We start from the raw sequence: 21,616 nt of genomic DNA, 5'->3' as shown, positions 1-21,616 counted from the left end.
AAGCATCCTTCACCAAGGGGAATGTTCTGGGAATCCCTTTTACAGACACCTTTTAAAAGAGTTTAGAATCTAATCCCTCTGGAATGATTTAATTATGGTCCCCTGTGAAAGGGCTAGATTGACCTCTTGAGGACCTTGTAGCCCCGAGATTTTATGCTTATTCACACAATATTGTTAGGTATCACACATATAGCTCTCTACTCACATTTACTACCAAATCCCATGCAATCTCTGCTAGGGAGATTGTTGTACTCAATTTATTAGTGATGAGAATGTGGTAGAAAGAGGTTAATTGAGTTGCCCAAGATTCCACTGGGAAACTGAGTGCAACCACCAGTTGTTACCAACCTTACCTGAGTATTAAGTGTGTTAATTGATGTATTTCCTGTCACTCGTCCCGTATCTCTGGCAACCTTTCTGCCTTCCCACAATCTGTTCCATTTTCAATTCTGCCGAAGCCTCGTCTCAGAACTCAGGCCTGGGAGCCCTGTGAGAATGCATTGGGCACGCCTTCTCACACACACGAGAAATACCCTCTCCTCTTTAAGGAACGTTTTAAAAGGTTGGAGTTTTTGTGTGTGCCACTGAGAGTTGATTTTTACAGACCTTTTCATCTCAAGTGCTTTTCTATAAAGAAGAAAAAAACCCAACTGTTTTCTGGAACTCTCCCTCTTCCTTTCTCTGAGACTGCAGCACAGAGGGATTAGCATATTACCACAGCTAATGAAAGTGAGAGGCAGATGCATTACAGGAAGAAGCAATTTACTTTAGAATCTGAAAATTGTCAGAAGTTATTATAAAAGTTTCTACTCTGAGCTACATGACAAACCCAGGAATTATCTAGTGGAAGATGAAGCAAATTTACTCAAGATATTTGACGAAGATCCAAGTCTGGGATTGAAGGATGAAAAAATATAAAATTAACAAACAGTGACCAAAGAGAATATTGTTTATTATCAGCTGGAGAACAGTCTGTCTTTATTCATTCCTCCTACAAATGTTTCCTGAGTATCCCCTGGGTGCCAGGCATTTTCTAGGGACTTGGGGTGCCCTCGTGAATGAGTCAGATGAAATCCCTGCTCTCATGGAATTTATATTCTAGTGAGAGAAACGGAAAATAATAAATGAATAACAACAGCAGCAACGAAACCCACGACATACACTTGGCTAGTGGTCTGTACTATGAAATCCACATGAGGGAGGTGGGGAAGACAGAGGGGTGGGCTGAGGTAGGCTCCCAAGCAGAAGCACTTTGGTGAGATGGGGACAGAAACCTGCATGTGTTTTTCCTGCGTTTTTGGTTCACTCTCAGAAATGAACTTGGGTACTTCAGAAGATGGAGCTTTGACTTTATGCTTCTTTTATACACAGCCTCTGTGTTTTCAAAGTGTAGCTAGAATTGCTGGTACGAAATAAAATCTGTCACTAATTGTAGAAGATAATTTGGAGGTGCTTTCAGTAGTCCGCCAAAATTGTACCTGTTTAAATATTAATCTTGAGTATTAGCTGAAAGAAGGACTTCAGTAATTTTTTTTTTTTTTTTTTGTGGTTCGCGGGCCTCCCACTGTTGTGGCCTCTCACGTTGTAGAGCACAGGCTCTGGACGCACAGATTCAGTGGCCACGGCTCACGGGCCCAGCCGCTCTGCGGCATGTGGGATCCTCCCGGACTGGGGCACGAACCCGTGTCCCCTACATCGGCAGGCGGACTCTCAACCACTGAGCCACCAGGGAAGCCCCGGACTTCAGTAATTTTATCCAGAGTTCATCTCACCTGTTTAACTGATTACTCACTAGGATTGACAGATTCTAGTTTCTAAAACAAACAAAAACCCCAAGAAACAGCTGTCAGTACCCTTGCACAAATAAAACAAAACAAATTAATAAAAACCAGGCCTTCCAAACAAGATCAAGGACCATCCCTTACTTTTTCATTCATCTTCCCCACTAAGTTTCCATGCCTCTGGGAGCTGGTGTGAGTCTAAATGAGGTCTCAAGGGCAGAGCTGGGTAGGGACCCCTACGTTGCCCAACTCAGGGGCACTATTCTCATGGTAATTTATGTGACTGGTGACTTCTGGAGTCATTTAGTGACTGGGCAGCCCAGGGTGGATGGACAGGAGGAAGGACCTGGGACTCCTGTCACTGGGAGGCCTCTTCTTTCTCCTACGGGTATTCTTAAGATCAGGTCAGATTGCTCAACTCAGTCTCAGGTTCTCCTTTTAAAAAATCCTGTATTTTTATTTGCTAAATCTGGGTAACCTAGTAATAGATGTTTTTGTTTTTTTGTCTATATTTTTTAAGTTTCTGTATATGTAAAATGCATGCAATGAGAAGAAATAAAAATTAGGATTTTTTAGAAGTTTATATAATCGAGATTATATAAAAGGGCAGAAGTTCTCCTTCCACTCTTGCTGAGGATTTTTTTTTTTTTTTCATTTAAGGGATTCAACTATTTTGAAGACCCAGTTTTTGGCTGAGGTCTCTCTGTAGAGCAGAACTTCTCAAAGGAAACTCCTGAGAATCTTGTTAAGACGTGGATTCAGATTTCGTGGGTCTGGGGTGGGTTCTGAGCTTCCGCGTTTATAACATGTTCCAGGTGAGGCTGATACTCCTGGTCCACAGACCATAGTTTGAGTAAGCAAAGTCTCTAACTAAAGAAGGAGGGTTTCCCTGGTGGCACAGTGGTTGAGAGTCCGCCTGCCGATGCCGGGGACACGGGTTCGTGCCCCGGTCTGGGAAGATCCCACATGCCGCGGAGCGGCTGGGCGCGTGAGCTATGACCGCTGAGCCTGCGCGTCCGGAGCCTGTGCTCCGCAATGAGTATGAGGCCACGACAGTGAGAGGCCCGCGTACCGCAAAAAAAAAAGAAGGATAACTACACCACTTTATCATATCACTGGTGTAACTTCTTTCTAACGATAGCAGTTTTTAAAAAATCCTAATTTTTACTTCTTCTCATTGCATACATTTTACATATTACAGAAACTTAAAAAATATAGACAAAAAAATCAAAAACATCTATTACTAGGTTTCCCAGATTTAGCAAATACAAATACAGGATTTTTTAAAAATCTGATGTAAAATTCAATGCTAAAAATTTTGAAAGCCTCCATCAAATTACTTTAAAGGAAAAGATTGATTGCCAAAATCAGCCCAAGAAGACATAGAAAGCCTGAGTAAATCAAAAGTCATACATAAAATGGAAAAGGTTAACAAAGAACTTCCTCAGAAAGAGGACTAAGCTTAGACAGTTTAATGTGTGAGTTATTAAAACCATCTAAAACCCAAATAAATAAATCTTATGAGATTATAAAATCCCAGAGCATAGAAAAAGATAGTATATTTTAGAATACACTTGCTTTTTGGTCCAGCATAACACTAATGCCAAAATTAGAGCATTAGAAAGAAAAAACTATAGATTGTAGATAAAATTCCTTTAAAAAGATCAAACTGAATTCAGAACTATGTTAAAAGTTTTAATGTTTATATAAGGTTATTTTAATACTGTATAAATCACCTCATATTGAGATATTATATAATTTATCATGTCAAAATGTCAAAGGTGAAAAAAATATGATCACGGTTATTTGCTGAAAATCTGTCTAACTAGATCCACATTTGATTCTTTTATTTAAATCATGATCTATTCTTCATATAAGGAAAAGCCTCTTAGTAAATCAGGAAGATGATTATATAAAAAATATAGGATTAGGAAATAAAAATATTTATAAAAAATGAAATGTTTAGTATGCCCAAGTATTACCTGAGATATTCTAAAATATTTTGCACTCTTTATCTGAAATTCAAATTTAACTAGGTGTCCTTTATTTTATCTGTAAATCCTACCTATAACCCTTCTATCTTCTATCTCTTTTAAACTTTTGATATAGATTCTTACAGTTATTTACACACACACACATATATATATCACTTTATTGTTTATAAAATTCCATACAACCAAGAATTTGATTGGAAATCATGTGTGTTTATATTTACTTCCATTTTATAGATGAAGAAAGTGAGGCTTAGAATGAACCGACTAAAGAATAGTTTAGCAGTGGGGGATCCTGGGCTCTCATAGAGGACATGGTTGCTTAGGAAATACTTCCTTCTTTCCAAGCCTAGATCCTTTGTTCTTCATTTTGCCCTAGAACTTTACAATTTAGTTTCAGGCCAGGCCATCTCAATTAATGGTCCAGCTCAACCACCATGTCAACAACTGGGCAGTGGTGGAGCAGCATGGGATATGAACATAGCTGGGATGATTGGACTACCCACATAAATTGCCCCGATTCTGTGGCAAATTAATGATGGATTTTTTCAGTTCCCATACAGTTCAGCAAGAGGGTTCAAGATAATATAATTTTGAGGAAATTACAAGTTTTATTTTAAAAATGAACTCTGGGGACTTCCCTGGTGGTCCAGTGGTTAAGTCTCCCAACTCCCAATACAGGGGGCCCGGGTTTGATCCCTGGTCAGGAACCGAGATCCCGCATGCCGCAACTAAAAAGAAAGATCCCGCATGCCACTACTAAGACCCGGCACAGCCAAATAAATAAGTATTTAATAAAAAAATTAAAATGAACTCTGTAGTACAATAATGAATTTTACCTACATATTTTCTAATGTATTATGTCAGTAGAAACATTGGGCTTCAAAAAAGAATGCAGAGATAATAAACATCCCAGTGGCCCCCATTCCTGCATTGCTGGCTTTTCATTAAATTTAGAATGATCACAGAGCTTTGGTCAGGGAAACATCAGGGAGATTTTAGCAACTAAATTTTTCCAAGCCTTCTTTTTCCATCTTGAAGACAGTATTGCCTCCTTAGACGGATCTTATGGCATGGGGCAAAATTGCACAAAATCAATACAGGTTTGGTATGCATTTTTTTCTAGTTTTATTGAGATATAATTGACATATAAGATTGTATTAGTTTAAGCTGTACAACATAATGATTTGATGTATGTTTAGGTTGCAAAATGATCACCACAGTAGGTTTAGTTGACATCCATCACCTCACATAGTTGCAATTTTTTTTCTTGTGATGAGAACTTTTAAGATTTACTCTCAGCAACTTTCAAAAACACAACACAGTATTGTTAACTATAGTTACCATGCTGTACATTAGATTCCCCAGGACTTATTTATCTTATAACTGGAAGTTTGTACCTTTTGACCACCTTCACTCATTTCCCCTCCCCTCAGCCTTCCCTACCCCCCCAACAATCACCAGTCTGTTCTCTGAACCTTATCATTCAGCCTAGCTCTAGCTCTTGGCTGTTTCTTAAACTTTTGTGATTGTCCAAATCACTTTCTTTGTTCTCAGTGGCACCCAGTAGGTGAGGGTGTGCAAAGCCCTGTCCCTGTCTCAAAAGGGAGGATCTCAGTCAGCATCTAGTTGCTGTCTGATTGGATCTGGACCCTTCTGCGACGGTTTCTAAATTGTGCCAATGAACCTCTTTCAGAGAAAGTCTGGGAGGTGGGTTTTCTGTCCACTCCCTCTGCACTGAGCCCCGAGGACATGGGTAGCCAGTTAAGAACTGTTCCTCTGTTTGCTACAGTCCTAACTAAATCCACGTACTCAAGCCCTGCTGATCACCAGAGTCTGGCCGTCAAGGGGTGTGTCCTCTGGGCAGCAGCCACAAAAGCCAGGGCCCTGGAAGTGCACACAGGCTCTTTCCAGGAAGAAAGAGTGACCTGGAGCCGGGCAGAGGGAGGGCTTGACCTCACGCCCAGGTCTCAGAAGAGGATTGCAGGCACTCAGCCTCTACGTGTGTGTTAAAGTAGAAGCCTGACCCTCAGGCTGCAGCTTTTAATGTATGCAAATACGTCTCTTTCAGGAAAAGACTGGGAGATGGGCATTTCTGACTAATGCCTCTGCCCTGAGCCCTGGGGGGACACAACCCCCGCAAATCCTAGGCAGCTTGTGAAGAACTGTTTCTTTGTATGCTCTAGTCCTTGAGGTTTTCTGGATTCAAGCCCTTTTGGCTTTCAGAGTTAGAGTTTTGGGGTCCCATTTCTCAGGTGGAAGTCTTAAAGTTGGGGTGCTAGATGTTAGTTGTAAACCCTTAACTCCTCAGGGAGAAGCTGGGCGTTGTGAGTTCCCTCCTGATTGTATGTCTCTGCCTTCCTACCCGTTTTGATGTGGGTTTTTGTCTTTTTCTTTCCCCTCATTCATCTAACGTGTAGGAGTTGCTCAGCTAGTTTCTGGATTTGTTTTAGAGGGACTTGTTCTGTGTGTAGCTGTAGATTTGGTATGACCATGGGAGGAAGTGAATTCAGGAGCCCCCTATGTTGCCATCTTGGACCAGAATGCCCATTTCTTTTTTTTTTAAATAAGAAAATTCATTGATTACTTTGATTAATTAATTAACTTGCTTTGGGTGAATGGGAAGAAATAAAGTACACTGTGGTATTTTGATCTATTTAGTTCTTAAGATTCACCAAAGGCCTTAAGAAACAGACCTTTAATTAAAGAAATAAATGGGGAGGGGTCGCCGTGCTCTGTTTAAGAGTATGTTACTATTTATGAAGTTGGGATTCCCTCGCGTTAATTGAATAAGATACGTAGCATCTGTATTAAGCAACGGTCTTTAATGTACTCCCTGGAGTGCTGACATAGCTGTACAAATGCATGCCTTCTAGAAATGTTCCATCTGCTTCACTTTCCCCTTCTTGCTTTTATAGCATGGGTGTGCTAGGCTTTGGGGATAGAAAGACGAAAAAGATACAGACCACACCTTAAGGAAAGCGTGATCAAGTTGAGAAGAGTGACACTGAACAAGTAATTAAAAGAACATGATACAGGTTGTAATGGCTGTAGGCACAAAATACAGGAAGAACACAAACAAGGAGACTGACTGTCGCGGGGAGAGGGTATGAGGAAAGATTTGCAAAGGAAAACCACATCATCCGGCTGTGGAGGATTAATGGGAATTCACCAGGGAAGAAGGTGGGAAAGGGCATTCTAGGCCAGGGACACAGCAAGCGCAAAGGCATGGCATATCTGGAGAAGCATATCATGCATTTGGTACTCCTGCAGTATAAAGTCCAAAGGGGTGAGTTGTAGGGAGTGATACTGGAGACACGAGGGTGAGTCCTGTCATGAAGGGCTGTATGTGCTGTGCTCAGGAGTTTAGATGCTACAGCTTTTAGAGAACCAGTAAAAGATTTTAAGTAGGGGAATAATTTGGTCAGTTTGCATTTTATAGTGATCTCTCTGGCCGTGGTGTGGCAGGTAGGTTGGGAGAAACAGAGGGGCTGGTTAGAAAGCTGCTGCACTAATCCACATCAGGAGTGACGTTGAAGGTCTACACTGAGGGGCCATGGGGGTGGTTAAATTGGGATATTAGACAGAGATTTATGAAGTGGAAGTCAACCTACCTTGGCTGTGTTGTGGTGATGGAAAAGTAGAAGTCTTAAGTATCTCAGCATGAGTGTCTTGGTGAATGGTGGGGTAAAGGTGAGCCAGGGAAGACAAAGGGAAGACCAGGTAGGGGGTAGGATGTTGGGCTGGAGGTGGATAGTGAGTACAGTTTGGACAGAGGGAACGTGATGCCATAATTTATAACAAGTAGATAGCGACTGAGCTTGGAAATGGATACTGGTAGTATTGGGGGAATGAGGAATATGAGATACCGGTGAAACACCAAGCAGAGATATCCCTTAGGCAGTTAGATTTATGTGATTAGAGTTGAGGGTAAAAGTCAGAGCTGTACGCATAAATCTGGGACTCACCAGCATGGAGGTCATCATTAAAGCTATGGATGTTTGCCCAAGAGTGAGAAGAAAAGGGCAGAGGGTACAATTTTGGGAAGCTCCAGTATTCATGACGTAAACAGAGAAGGGCTGAAAAGAAAAGATCAAAGAGAAAGGAGACCTAGAAGTGTCTGCCAGTGTTTCCATCCACCTACCCTTCCCCCCCCAACCCCCTCCGCACCTTCCTACTTGCCCACCCTTTCAGTCAGCAGAAACCCATTTACTGAGAACTTGTGACATGCCTGGGACAGGTATTGCGGGAGTCACAGAGATGGAGATGTGATTTTTACTCTTTAAGGGTTCCCAATCTAGTGCGGTGTTGGGGAGGTAGGTTAGATCATGTTCATTAAAAAAAGAAAGAAGGAAAAGAAGGGTGAGGGAAAGAGGGAGAGCGATTTTATTTGACTTCACTCCTTTTAACGTTCATCCCTCATCACAGTATTCCTACTGCATATCCTAGAGGATTTTGATATTTACATCATAATTTGAAAGACATCTACCTCCAAAAATTGTTTTGACTTGAAAAGCCAGGAAATTTTATATATGAAAATTGGGATGCTGGCCCACTTTTTGTGTTATTAAAAAGAAAAAAAAAGTAGTAGTGTTCATTGTCTGAAATTTAAACAGAAAATAGAATGAACAAAAAATTGATATGTTTTAATTGTTTGGGGTAAAATTTTTACCGGAGTCAGCTTGACTGGAATTTACAACCATCTGGGGACACTTTTAGTACTGACACTATTAGTGCTTAAGCAGCTCAGATATGCTTTTTCAGAAATATACTCAGCCATCAACCGGAAAGCCACTCTCTAAAAATGTAGTGTTACGTGGAGAAATTATTCATAGAACTTTTTTCAGATCTCTAACATATATGCCCTGTAATGGAGTTAGTCTTCCTTGAAGGATCTTAGACTTCAAACCAGAACTGCTGCTATGAAATCATTCCATAGCATGATAGACCCTCATAAAAGTCACTGAAATGAGTGTAGACATTTCCAAAACCAGCACAGAATTGAAGTTTCATGAGCTTTTTTTAAAGATGCAAATGCCTGTAGTTACAGAAAGAGAGTATCATAAAGAAAAAAATACATTGAGAGGAAGGTCACCCAGCATATCTTTTTCCCTCTGTGCCACACAGCAACTAACTAGCTCATTATCTATTTGGTTCTTAAACATTTCTAACGAAGGCAATTCTGAAGTCTGCCGTGGGGATGTCCAGTGAGGCTTATTTCTAACATCTACTGGGAGGCAAAGGGCCTTTCTCCTGGAATTCTTGGCCCATCAACCTTTCAACTCATTTGTCCTCATTGCATTCTTGTTTTATATAATTCAATAACAATCTTTATTCACATTGAACCAGGTTATCACATTGATTTTGTGACCGAATGGAATGAGATGAAATAAGTTGTGTGCTCGTAATGCGTTAATTCACCTTCTCCCAGTTTTCAATTCCACGATGATACGCTTTGATTTCCTATTTATTAAGGAGGTATAACAGGAAGAGCTAGAGATTTTAGCAATCTTGTAAAGTCTAATATGAACATATTAGTATTATCACAAATATATTTAAGTATGTAGAAGTATGTTGCTTCCCCACATCATCGTGGAAGGCTTTGTGTTGACAATATAAATTTAGCTGGTTTTTGAAATATTGCCACCTGACTTTCTATTACATGCTGTTTCACTTTGCGTTAAACGTCTTAAATAATGAGCTAATGTGTACCCCTCCTTTCTAATATTTGCTTAGCTATTCTATTTTTTTTTTAAAGAGGAAATATTTTCCCAGTGATTCTGAAAATACCTGGAAAAAAATTACTGTGACTTGTGCTATTAGAGTTGTTAACGAGGCAATGTAAAAAAAAAAAGGAAATTATTTTAAAACATGGAACTCTGGCTCTGTTTTTCATAGAGTAATAAACACTGTTGAACAGATAGAAAGTTCTGCAGTGTATCCAGGGAGGATAATCAGAGTTTTATCAACCAGTAAGGTGGGGTGTACTGCCCAATCCAAATGGGTCCTGGCCTTAACTCAGGAGCAGGGTCCTGGAGGCCTCCTGGTACAGGTATTAAACCTTTAGGTTCTGGGTTATGGATGAAGCAGGGTGCCAGGGTGGAGCACGAGACGGCTTAGGACAGCATCGTACACCAGCCATATACCGGGAGTTTTGTACTTTAACAGCCAGTTAAATTACTGGACCAGGACATCCTAGCTCGTAACAGCCCCACATAAATCAAAGATTGAAATTTGCATTTTTATTGGGGGTTGGTGGAAATGGAGACCTCAGTGGGGTCAAATCCCATCTGGTTCTTCCAAGCTGCTGGTCTCTAAATAAATCTTCCAGGTGTTTGATAGAGGGGGCAGAGGAGGCAAAGAGGAGACTGAAGGTAGTGACCCTGCAGGCTGTGAATCTTGTCCACTGGAGAGAAGGTGGCCTGAAATGCATGGGGTCATCCCATGCATTGTCTTACAGTTGTTTCCCCAGCACCTAGACCTACCTGAGGCTTAGTAACAAATGAATGAATGAATGATTGGAGGTGAATGACCGGCTGTTTCAAATTGTAGATTTTGTTATTATTCAGATACAGTGAGGCCAAAAGATCAAGAGACGATTGCTATAGGAGAGAGAGTTTGTTACTCACAGTTCCCAAGAGGAAGGACATGTCACATCATGCAGGGGCCACACAGGGAAGCACTAGAGTTGGTCAGGAGGCAGAAGGAGCGAGGGGAAGACGTGGGCAAGAGGCTTTATCGTGGTTTCCATGGGAAGAAACGAGTGAGGCAGGGTAAACAACCCATGGAGTGTCCACAACAGTACGTATAGTTTATCCCTCATTTTATACATGAGAGGGAGCCTTGAGAAATTATATACCTTAGTCGAGGTCACAGAGAGTTGTGATGTGATGCTCTTATTCTCTGTTATACTCCATCCTCCATTTATCATATTGCAGTTACATGCTTGTGTGTCTGTTGATGCAGCTAGTTTGGGCCGCTCGAAATGTTGGACAGTTCTTCTCACCTGTGTATGTTCAGTCGCCATCAGAGAGTAGACATCATATTAAACCTTTGTGGAATCAGTAAGTAAGGCTCCCATCACCTTTCTCTTTAATTTGCGCAGCCTGGTCAGCGGCCCATTGATGTGTGATGGTAGAGGCACTATCTTGAGACAAGGAGACCCGTTGTGGCTTGCTGTTCTTTATCAGACATTCTCTGAGAATGGGAACATGGGAAGAAAGAAATGGATGACTCTGCAAGTGGTGATTTCCGTTTTGTGGCATTTATGCCTTTCTTAATCTGGGTTCCGCAGATGCTTGCTTTGTAGGATACATCCTTGAGAAAGAAGTATGTGAGATGTGTGCCCTGTCCTTGGAAAAAAAACTCAGTGAATGTGCAGAACCTATATTGATGCAGGAATGTTAACAGGAGGGACAGAGCTACTGTCCTTGTCGAATGGTGGCTTTCCTGATTGTCTCCTCTGCTTTATCTTCCTTCCAGCTTGCCACCAATCCTGTTTTGGGTGTGCAGGGAAGAGCCCGCATAACTGCACGGCCTGCTGGCCTTCCCACGTGCTGTTGGATGGGCAGTGCCTCTCCCAGTGCCCAGATGGGTACTTTAACCTGGAAGGCAGTTGTACAGGTGAGTATGTAACATGCTGGGGCATATTCCCTGTGCCCATGTTTTATCTTCATAATGCAACCCGACTCGGTAATTAGAAACCTTGTCATACCAGGGGACTAGGAATGGGCTGTGAATCCTTGTCTTGAACTTGTAGGAGTCAAGGGATGGAGTGAGGGGAACAAGTAAAATTCTGTTCATCCAATAGGGAAGTGTGGATGAAATGAAAAATTAGAATCAGCTTTACCCTCTTCATACAGTGAGGGGTGGATTTAATGGTGGTGTTCATCACGGAGATGAGCTACCACAGGTTCTCATGCATTTTTGTGGGATCAGGCGTTTGGCATTGCCTCTGCAGGTCTCTGCCCTCCTTCACCTGGCTGCAGCCTAATAAAGCAAAAGGAGAGAGAAGTATTTATTTTCTTCCTTGACATGTCAGTCCAATATGTGTTTTTGTTTTTTGCGGTATGCGGGCCTGTCACTGTTGTGGCCTCTCCTGTTGCGGAGCACAGGCTCCGGACGCACAGGCTCAGTGGCCATGGCTCACGGGCCCAGCCGCTCCGTGGCATGTGGGATCCTCCCGGACCGGGGCACGAACCCGCGTCCCCTGCATTGGCAGGCGGACTCTCAACCACTGCGCCACCCGGGAAGCCCAGTCTGATATGTTTTTAAGAGCACCTTTATATTTCAGTGACAGAGATTCTAGAAATTGCCAGTTCAGATTAGTGCAGGCTTTTGTTGGACTCGACAAAATACTAAAATTTAAGCACCTTACTGTAGCACTGTGTTTTCTTGTATCTACAGAAAAAGAGACAAGACAAAACACATTCTATTATGATTATGGTTTTATTTCTGAAAATAGAGTGTTGAGGCCAACTTACAGGAAAAAGCCCATGGTTATGAAATCGTTTGGTATGTGTTTCTGGAATCGGAAGACAGGTAGTAAATGTATAAAATATTTTTGAAATAAAGTAACACTTGTAAGATTCATCTGGCCTCCAACACCAAAGAGGAAATTTGCTGCGAACACAGATTGAGACCATTGAAGATCACTATTATATTCCTCCTGGAATTGTCTTCTTCCACTAGCTTTTTAGTCTCTGTAGGCCCCTGATGGGTTGCTTTACTTGAAACACTCTATCAAGCTCAGTGGTGGTGGTGGGGGGTGTTCCTGGTTTCTTTGTCACTGGGGTTGTCTTTGAACACTGTGGTCTGTCCTTATGTGCTCTCACCCTCGCCCAGTTGGTTTTCGTGTGTGGAGAATTGTTTGGGGAGGAAAGTCTGAGTAGCTCTACCTCTTCTCTGTCTGTGCCTCTGCCTGCTTGAAACCCGTAGATGGAGGGCACCGCGGGCGGCAGGGCACCAAGGTCACTGGAAATATTCTGGCAGGGAGGAAGCCCTGTGCGGTGGGAGATCGTCCTGAGAGCGCTAGTTATCTTTTGGACGTGCGTTTGCAAAGTTAAGAGGTTCAGGAATGTAGAAGAGGTGATAGTTCACGCTAGCCTTCTAATCAGCAGTTCATTTTCTTGCTTGCTTTTTTTTTTTTTTCCCCCTATAACTCCTTATCTTCCCTTGGCCTCCCGCCAGAAGACATGAGAGGCAGTTGACTTTACTGGAACTCTGGGCCTTTTCTTCCCACCAGCTCTGTGCCAGAAGGGAATTCTTTGTCATCAGTTCCAGCAAGCTCTACCCAGCTCCAGCCCTTCACCTCCCCTCCTCTTGGAATCAGACAGGCTCAGACCTTCTCGTCCTTGGCAGAGAAATCCTTCCATCTCCTTCCATGCTGCCCACCTTGGCAGCACAAGTGTAGCCACAGCTGCAACCTTCTTTGATTCTTTGCCATCCTTATCTTTATTGCCTACACTTACTGGGACTCACTGCTCTTTTTCAGTGTAGTACCTCTCAGTAATTAGGTGGTTTTTCTGGGGAAAACCGCTTTGACAGTTTTGTCTAAGGGACTGAACTTCAAACATGGCTCAGGGTAACCTCCAGAAAGAGGCCTTTTTCAGTTCTTTGTATTTTAATTAAGCGTTGCTGCTAAAACAGGCATCCAGGCTGTGGCCTGGAGGGAGAGCACGGCTGTCATCCGACTCCAGTGAGAAGTTTTAGTTTCCCCTGCTGTGGATGGTTCCCCCTTTGCCTGCCCGGGATTTCTAAGAAGCAAAATGTCTCCCTCTTCTGCCTGTCTCGCTCTTTGAAGTTTAGAGAGGGACAGTCTTACCACTTGCTTTTCTGCTTTGTAATTTTGACCTGAATTTTCTTACTTATATAGATGGGGATGGTCATGCTGAGCAGCCAGTTCCCCTCATTCAGTGGTTCTAGATTCCACGTTCTGTTCACGGCCAGTGTTTTCACTGACACTAGAAATGCCGTCTTTCGGTCAATGCCTAAGGGTGCGCCAGGCTTGCTCAAGAATCTTCCCAAGATGATTAGTAATTGAAGTCTGCTCTTAGTGTAATTTGTGGAGTACATTAAGTACTTCGTGTGTTTACATGCTGAGCTGCTAATTCCAATCCTGGTTCTTGTTTTACCTTCTAGAGTGCCACCCCACCTGCAGGCAGTGCCACGGCCCATCGGAATCTGACTGCATCTCCTGTCACCCTCATGTTACTCTGGCTGCTGGGAGCTGCAGGACCAGCTGTAAAGAGGAGCAGTTCCTCGGCCTCGTGGGCTACTGTGCTGGTGAGTGAGACCCCCTTCGCAGTCTCAGAAATCACTAGCCAAATGCTCGGTTCCTCCTGCCAGGCTCCAGGAGGCTCTCGTATTTGTCCTTTGTCATCAGAATACGAGCTCTCTTTGGAAGATATTTGTCTCATGTCTGAAAACTCACTTCACTGCTTCCGATCAGACATTTAGTAAATATCTGTGGATTCAACTGGAATCTTCTAATAATACTCTTGCAATTCCTGAGAAAACTTAGACCCTCATATGAATGAAGATTGAAGTCATGGTAATGGTTCCTTATGTGCATGTGGTGCACTTCAGCTTAAGAGAGCAAGAAGTATATTCAAAACAGTCACTCAGAAGACGGTCGCCCTCTTGTCTACATTATCTCCTGCTGTGGGGAAACTTTGTCATCAGCCCCAGGCACAAAAATATAGGGAGATTAACCTAGAAGTAAATCACTTGCTTCAGGAGATGGGATTTTTCCTCCTCAGTTTAGTACTCAGATCTCAAAAAGAAATAAATCAGGAAAGCAGCCTGGAATTTGGATAATAATGAAGGAGCTATGCAGTGTTTGTGTTCATCCATCCATTCCTACAACAAATATCTAATGGTCAGATGCTCCGAATAACAAAAAAAAAAAAAAAGGATGAATAAGACAATTATTCTGCCCTCAAAGAGCTTACAGTCTGGAGAGGGGAACTTACAGACTAGTGGGTTATTTTGTATTTCTTGACTCACTTCTAGGAGCAACTTGAGGAGGTTTACCTGCAGCAGCTGTTGTCACACTCTGAAGGGCTTGACTGGGGGGCATTCTGGGATCTACTGGGCAAGTGGGAAAGCTGAGAAATCCGGTTGGATGCATGCTGGAGGGGTTGACCCGGCTGTAGGGCTTGTTCCTGGGCAGGGAGGAGGTATGACCAGTTGTCTAGATCAGAGTATCAAGCAGGCCCCTTCGATACAGCAAGTCAATTATAGCGCTTCAAGTGTGGCTGTGGCGCCATGGTGCTGGGTGATCCAGTTCTTTTTGCACATGACCTTGGCTAAAGACTAGACATTAGAGGGAATTCCCTGGCCGTCCAGTGGTTAGGACTCTGAGCTTTCACTGCTGAGGGCCCAGGTTCAATACCTGGTCAGGGAACTAAGATCCCGCAAGCCGTGCGGTGTAGCCAAAAAAAAAAAAAAGACTTTAAGGTCCAAGATCTATACCCTAGGAAGACTGAACTGTCGAGAGCGGGGCTACAGCCAAAACAGGCTGGGATTCGGGGTAAAACCCGATTATTGAGAATGCAGACATTTTAGAGGCAATGGAAAGTAGAAGCTCAGAGATTCCAGGCTTTAGACAAACGTGATACCCCACCGCTGTAGGGTGTGAGCTGTTTGCCAGTCCTGCCAGTGTAGTCAGGATTGACTTGGGAAGTGGGCAAATAGGAGGCATTAGTGCCTCCTCTTGAAGAGGAATCTGGCAAGGGCGGATCTAACTGGCATTATAGTTTGTAAGCTTGAGTTCAGCTACTGATTCTTACTTTAGGATACAAAGGAGCAGCTAGTAAGAGGTTCCTAACATGGTTAAAGCACATTAGTGGATATTTTTTGAGAATCGACTGAGTCCAGGGTGCTGAGTTGCTGTTTGAGGGGTCACAGAGATCTTCCAGGCTACTTAAGGAGGTAAACCAAAAACACAAGTACAGCTAACAAATAGTACAAAGCAATTTATGGATAATAACATCAATAGGCAGAATGGGTTGTAGGAGTTCAGAGGAGGGAGAAATAAAAGATCTGGAAAGCATTGTGGAGGAGATGGGGCCTAAAATTCTTCCTGAAGAATAGCTAGGATTCTGTTAGACAGAGGGAAACAAAGCAGGCTTTCCAGTTGTGGTTCTACCAGGAGATGGGCGCAGGGGGTAGAACATGTGGGCCATTCATGGCCAGTGAGAGTGGTCCAACCTGGCTGAAGGACAGTGGTTTGAATTAAGGCATATTAGATGAAATGGTTGGAAAATTTAAGTTGGAACCAGGGTATAGAGAACCCAAAGTTCTAGGCTGAAAAATGTGGACTGACTCTTGTGGGCAATAGGGCTATGAGAGTTTTAGGGATGACTGTGATAACCAAGACTATGTCATAGGCAGGAAATCTTCAAGCTTTTTGGAAGATGCATTGTAGTGAGGAGAGATTATAGTCAGAGAGAGACATTAGAAGGTTGAACCTTCATAATGGCTTTTCTATTTCCAATCTGTTCTGCATGTGAACCCTAAAAGTTTTATGCTAGGACATATTTTATAAATAAATGTTTATATAAGGAGATTGGAAAAATTTAACTTCTAATCCACTCTGTTCCCTCCAATGTCCAGAGCCCTCTGATGGTAAAGTAGGTGATTAGGAATTGCATTAATTTTTTAAGGCTTGTAAGGGACCACTAGAATAAAGGACCATGGGACTAGGCTAAATGACTCTGAAAGTCCCCAGCTCTAGATGAGCAGGTTCCACTAAAATAAGCTGGAAGGGACACACCTTGGCTGTCCTGAGATTAGGTATATTAAGTGAAGGTTTTAAATAAGGTAACCCATTGTCTAGTGCTTGGAAATCCTTTGTTGAGTTGAGAATGGCATAACAATATTTGTTACAGAAAAATTTGATGGGTAATTTCAGTTGTTGATCTTTCGGAGAAGTGCACTGACCCCAAAGTTTACATATATATATATATATATATATATATATATATATATATATATATATATATATATATATATATATATGCCCTTTCCAAACACATCCCAATTCTCTCTGTAACACTGTAATGCATTCATTCGTTTATGGCTTCCTCAAGCATTTTTTAAGCACACGCTCCATACCAGGCACTGTGCTAGGCTCAGGGGAGGCCCAGATGAATAAGATAAAGTGCTTGCATTCAAGAAATGTACTGTATAGTGAAGGGAGGAGATATGTGTTGAATATGTTATTACTGTGGCCATGAGATGAGCCTGTGGAACAGCACCCTAACCCAGACTGGAGTGTGTGTGTGTGTGTGTGTGTGTGTGTGTGCGTGTAGTGCTGGCTGGGTACTGAAGGCTTTCTGGAATATGTCATAACTGAGATGATTTGGAAACATGAGTAAGAATTAGGAGGGGTTTGGAGATTCGGAGGGGAGAGCATTCCAGAAGACGAGCCAAAGAATATTTTCTATTCAGGCACCAGCAAAGAGTTAAGTAGAATGCCAGCCCCGAGTACGGGGGTGCTGTGACCTGAAGCAGAAGGAAGCAAGGCAGGTCACGAGGGCCTTTGTATGTTCTGTTTAAGAAGAACATGCTTTGTTATCAAGGCGGTGGGGATCTCTTGAAGGTTTTTAAGGAGGGAACTGTTATGATTACATTTCTGCAAAGAGAAAGATCTGCAGAAGATTGTGTAGAAGAAGGCCTGGGGGCAGAAAGACCTTTAGGAGGGAGTTGTGAGAATTCAGATGAGAGATGAAGCCCTTTGATGAGAAAAGTGCTGAGGGGATGAAAAGCAAGAGGCATGGCTTCAATAAGCGTTAATTATACATTAGGTTGACCTATGGGGCATTGCTGTTTTGTGGGCAAAACCTGGTCAAATACTGGCAATTTTTATATGGTTCAACCTAATAGAAGCAGAAGAAGTTGGTGATCTCTTAGCCCTCAGGCTGAGGGAGAGGGAATTTGGGGGATGATTTCTGGCCAAGTAAATTTGACGAATGGGAACATTATTTACCAAGGGCCAAAATAGGAAGATAATGTGTTTGAGCTTGGGCAGGTTGGACCCTTGGACATCTGGGGTAGCTGTCCAGGAGGACGGTGAAAGTCTAAGTGCTTGCTGAGTATAGCCACCATGAGCTTATCTGCTATCTTCATTTTACCCTAAACCTAAGGTCCTGGAGCTCTTTTTTTAGCTGAGGTGTTGCTTCAGTCAGTTGTATAACCTCCTGGAGCATTTCAATGACTTTTATCTAAACTCAGGAAGGTGTTGGGAGGAGCCCTAGTGATAGACAAAGCAGAAGGTAATTCACCCCTGCAGTGCGGTCAGTAGAGTGTATTTCCATCATCCTTGGGAAGGTCTAACGGTGGAAGCCCTGGAGAAGCACCCTCTCTGCTCCCTCTCTCGTGTGTGAGCTTTGCAGGGTGGTAGCATGTACTCACAGGATTTATTCTCTATCTGAGCTGTACCTAAGATCATCATCAGAGACCTCTTAATTGCACTTAGCTGTTTAAGGAAGAAAATTACATCTAATCTATCACACAGACAAGAATAAACACATCCTGGGAACAGGTCCAATAACCTCAATGTGTTATGACATGTGGAGATGTCATACGTGTGGGGTTTTTTCCCTTCAAGTCTGTCAAAGCAAATATACAGTTTGTGAGAATAGGCCAGAGGTGAAGGCTTTCCGCAAAGATGAATGAACTGGGGTGAAAAACACCAGGTTTTGTCTTCATAGATTTTTGTTCTTTATATTTTGCCTGCATCTCAACAAAGTTTTCCGCAAATTTCAAAGCCTGGGGTGTTCCCTCCATTTGTCTTTCTCAGCTAAAACCTTTCTCCTGTTCATAGAAGAGGGTGAGAATTAAAAAGAAAACATGAAGGAGAAATATCCAAATGAAGATGCATTAAAAAAATGCCTCGGGTTTTCTGGAATGTCTAATGGGAAGGTTGTACTTTTTAATTCTTACGTAGAAAAGGAGATAATACTTAGAGTAATATTGTACAGGGGAAGACTGCAAATTTTTATATATATATTTTACTTTTAATTGAAGTATAGTTGATTTACAATATTGTGTTAGTTTCAGGTATACAGCAAAGCGATTCAGCTGAACATACATATATGTATATATCTATATTTTTTTATTCTTTTCCATTATAGTTTATTACAAGATATTGAATATAGTTCCCTGTGCTATACAGTAAATCCTTGTTGTTTATCCATTTTGTACATGGTGGTGTGCATCTTTTAATCCCATACTCCCCGTTTATCCCACCTAGCCTTCCCCTTTGGTAACCGTAGGTTTGTTTTTTATGAAGACTGCAAAATTTTAAATAGCTGATTTGTTAGAACGGTAGAATTCTAGGGGATTAAAGATTTTTTTATGCACTACTGTTTTAAATGCTGGTTTGTTTTCTTCATAAATCTGTGCCAGAATGTAAGCAAAAGAAGACAAGTGACAGTAAAGAAATATTGCTCTGAGAATTTTCATATTGTATTCCACGGTAGTTGAGCTCTAAGCAATGGTTAATAGGTGTTACATGCAAAAATGTCTCATGGCTGAATAAATTTAGGAAACTCTCGGTTAAATAAAGTTAAGCAGCTTTCTTTATTTCAGGATTTCTCAAAACCTTAAATAAGCAGATGTGCATTGTGAATCTCTGAGATGAAGGAGGCTGCCCATCATTTGCCAACCATTTCACTGCAGACCCCTTCCTTCGATTTATTATAGACTCTCACAGGGCTAACCAGTGCTTTGCAAAACAATCTTTGAGAAGCCCTGCACTAGCTGATGTTAATATGTTAGACAATTTGTTGGCACTCCCTAAAGGTGAAATGAAATACTCAACCTATACTCAGATTGTGGACTTCCTTCCTTCCATCCCTCAGTGCGTCCCTCCCTCGCGTCCTTTCTTCCTCCCTTCTCTTCTCTGTGGGCAAGCAGAGGGGGCCCCAAGAATTCTCAGGGTTGCCACTCTCTTGACTGCTGAGAGCATCAAAGTGCAATCCGTAATTATCCTCTAGCATTGGGTCTGAGAAGTGTTTGCTCTCTGAACCTGAGCTGACTGATTAGAAAACCTGTTAACATTTTTCTTCCAAATCATTAAAAAGAAAACAAAACTTTTTGAGTCCCTTCTACAATTTTCCCCATTCATTGTCACTCATTTCTGAAAGAGGAGCCTGAAAAACATGGTGAAAAAGTTGAAATGCACAGATTAAAAGAGCAACAAATCCTTGTTTTGGAATAAGCTGATAGAACTGCAACACTGAGTAATGAAAAAAACAAAAAAAAACAGTTCAAATTGAACATCATTAAGGACTGGGAAAGAGCCCTGCATGAACCAGTGCACAGCTCTCTGCCTCCAGATACTCTGACTTGAAGCCAGAGAGGTGGGAGCCAGTTCTGTTTTATAGCAGTTTCTGCATGTGGGGAAAGTGGGTTGGCACTGCTCTACATCTTGCTGTAGCTGCTCCTGGGGCTGTAAGCTGAAAGAAGGAAAGAGGCACACACTAAAACGTGTAGCAGTTACTACCTTATTTTCATCATCAAAATCCTACCCATCCGTCCCTCGTGGCCTCGCTCAGATTCCGTCCCTTCTAGGACCAGCTTCCTTTTGGCATCTCCCACGTTGTAATTCCTAGGCACGCTGACTGTTTCTACCAATTACCTAGCACTTGGCATTGACTAGCTCATGTTCTCTGTGAGTTTCTAATAATAGGTGACAGTTCTGAGGGCTTATGATGTGACAAGCACTGCGCTAGTTGCTTTGAATGCATTTTGCCATTTAATACTACCAATGATCCTCGGAGGTAGGTACTAATGTTATCTCCATTTTACATATGAAGAAACTGAACCTAAGTAAGGTTTAAGTCATTTACTCAAAATGAGAAAATTTGGAAGATAGAGCCAAGACTTGAACCTAGGAACCTAGGATGAGGACAAACACAGTTGGTTACAACAATAGGGATTCAAGAAGAGTTTTCTGATTGTAGATTAAAAGGTAGATCATCGGGGACCGGTATGACAAGATGGTTTGGAGAGGCGCTACTGGGGAAAGTTGCAAGAACTTGCCGGTCTGTTTTAAGTGCTGGAAGCTGTTTTAGATTGCCATGTATTTTTATTTTATATACCCTTAGTAAATAAATAAATAAACTTTAAATGAAGACATTAATGCATACTAAATTTTAATAATTTATATCACTCCACATGTACTTTAATCTTTTTCAGTGGTTACATACATGCATTTTTTAAAATAATATTTAAACTTTTTATTTTATATTGGAGTATAGCCGATTAACAATGTTGTGGTAGTTTCAGGTGCACAGCAAAGCAACTCAGCCCTACACGTACATGTATCCATTCTCTCCGAGACTCCCCTCCCATCCAGGCTGCCGTGTAACATTGAGCAGAGTTCCCTGTGCTATACAGTAGGTCCTTGTTGTTTATCTGTTTTAATATACATGCATTTTTCACAGTTGTAATCAGCAGCTATGTACAGGCATATCTCGGAAATGTTGTGGGTTCGGTTTCAGACCACTGCAATAAAGTGACTATTGCAATAAAGCAAGTCATGAGGTTTTTGGTTTCCCAGTGCACATAAAAATTGTTTGCACTATATTGTAGTCTGTTAAGTGTGCAATAGCTTTATGTCTTAAAAAAACAATGTACGTGGGCTTCCCTGGTGGCGCCATGGTTGGGAGTTCGCCTGCCGATGCAGGGGACATGGGTTCATGCCCCGGTCCAGGAGGATCCCACATGCCGCGGAGCGGCTGGGCCCGTGAGCCATGGCCACTGAGACTGTGCGTCCGGAGCCTGTGCTCTGCAATGGGAGGGACCACAACAGTGAGAGGCCCACATACCGCA

At 42.2% G+C, this 21,616-nt stretch overlaps 1 protein-coding gene across 12 annotated transcripts in view; it reads left to right on the top strand.

The window, feature by feature from the left end:
* The window catches only part of FRAS1 (Fraser extracellular matrix complex subunit 1), a 552,940-nt gene that overhangs the window by 344,034 nt on the left and 187,290 nt on the right, over window positions 1-21,616 (top strand). For 11 of the 12 annotated variants that reach the window (XR_007477155.1, XM_049709348.1, XM_033406458.2 and 8 more), the window contains 2 exons: window positions 11,255-11,395; window positions 13,913-14,056. Coding sequence is in view for 11 of the 12 variants with exons in the window: in XM_049709348.1 (XP_049565305.1) it covers window positions 11,255-11,395; window positions 13,913-14,056 (285 nt within the window). In the remaining variant the exon portion in view is untranslated. Of the gene's footprint in view, window positions 1-11,254; window positions 11,396-11,553; window positions 11,786-13,912; window positions 14,057-21,616 lie in introns of those variants that run through there. The other variant, XM_033406463.2, reaches the window with a different exon arrangement.

Source organism: Orcinus orca, chromosome 4 (assembly GCF_937001465.1).
Source record: "Orcinus orca chromosome 4, mOrcOrc1.1, whole genome shotgun sequence".
Lineage (NCBI taxonomy): Eukaryota > Metazoa > Chordata > Mammalia > Artiodactyla > Delphinidae > Orcinus > Orcinus orca.
The sequence above is the reverse complement of the archived record's forward strand: the minus strand, read 5'-3'. Positions and strand labels throughout refer to the sequence as shown.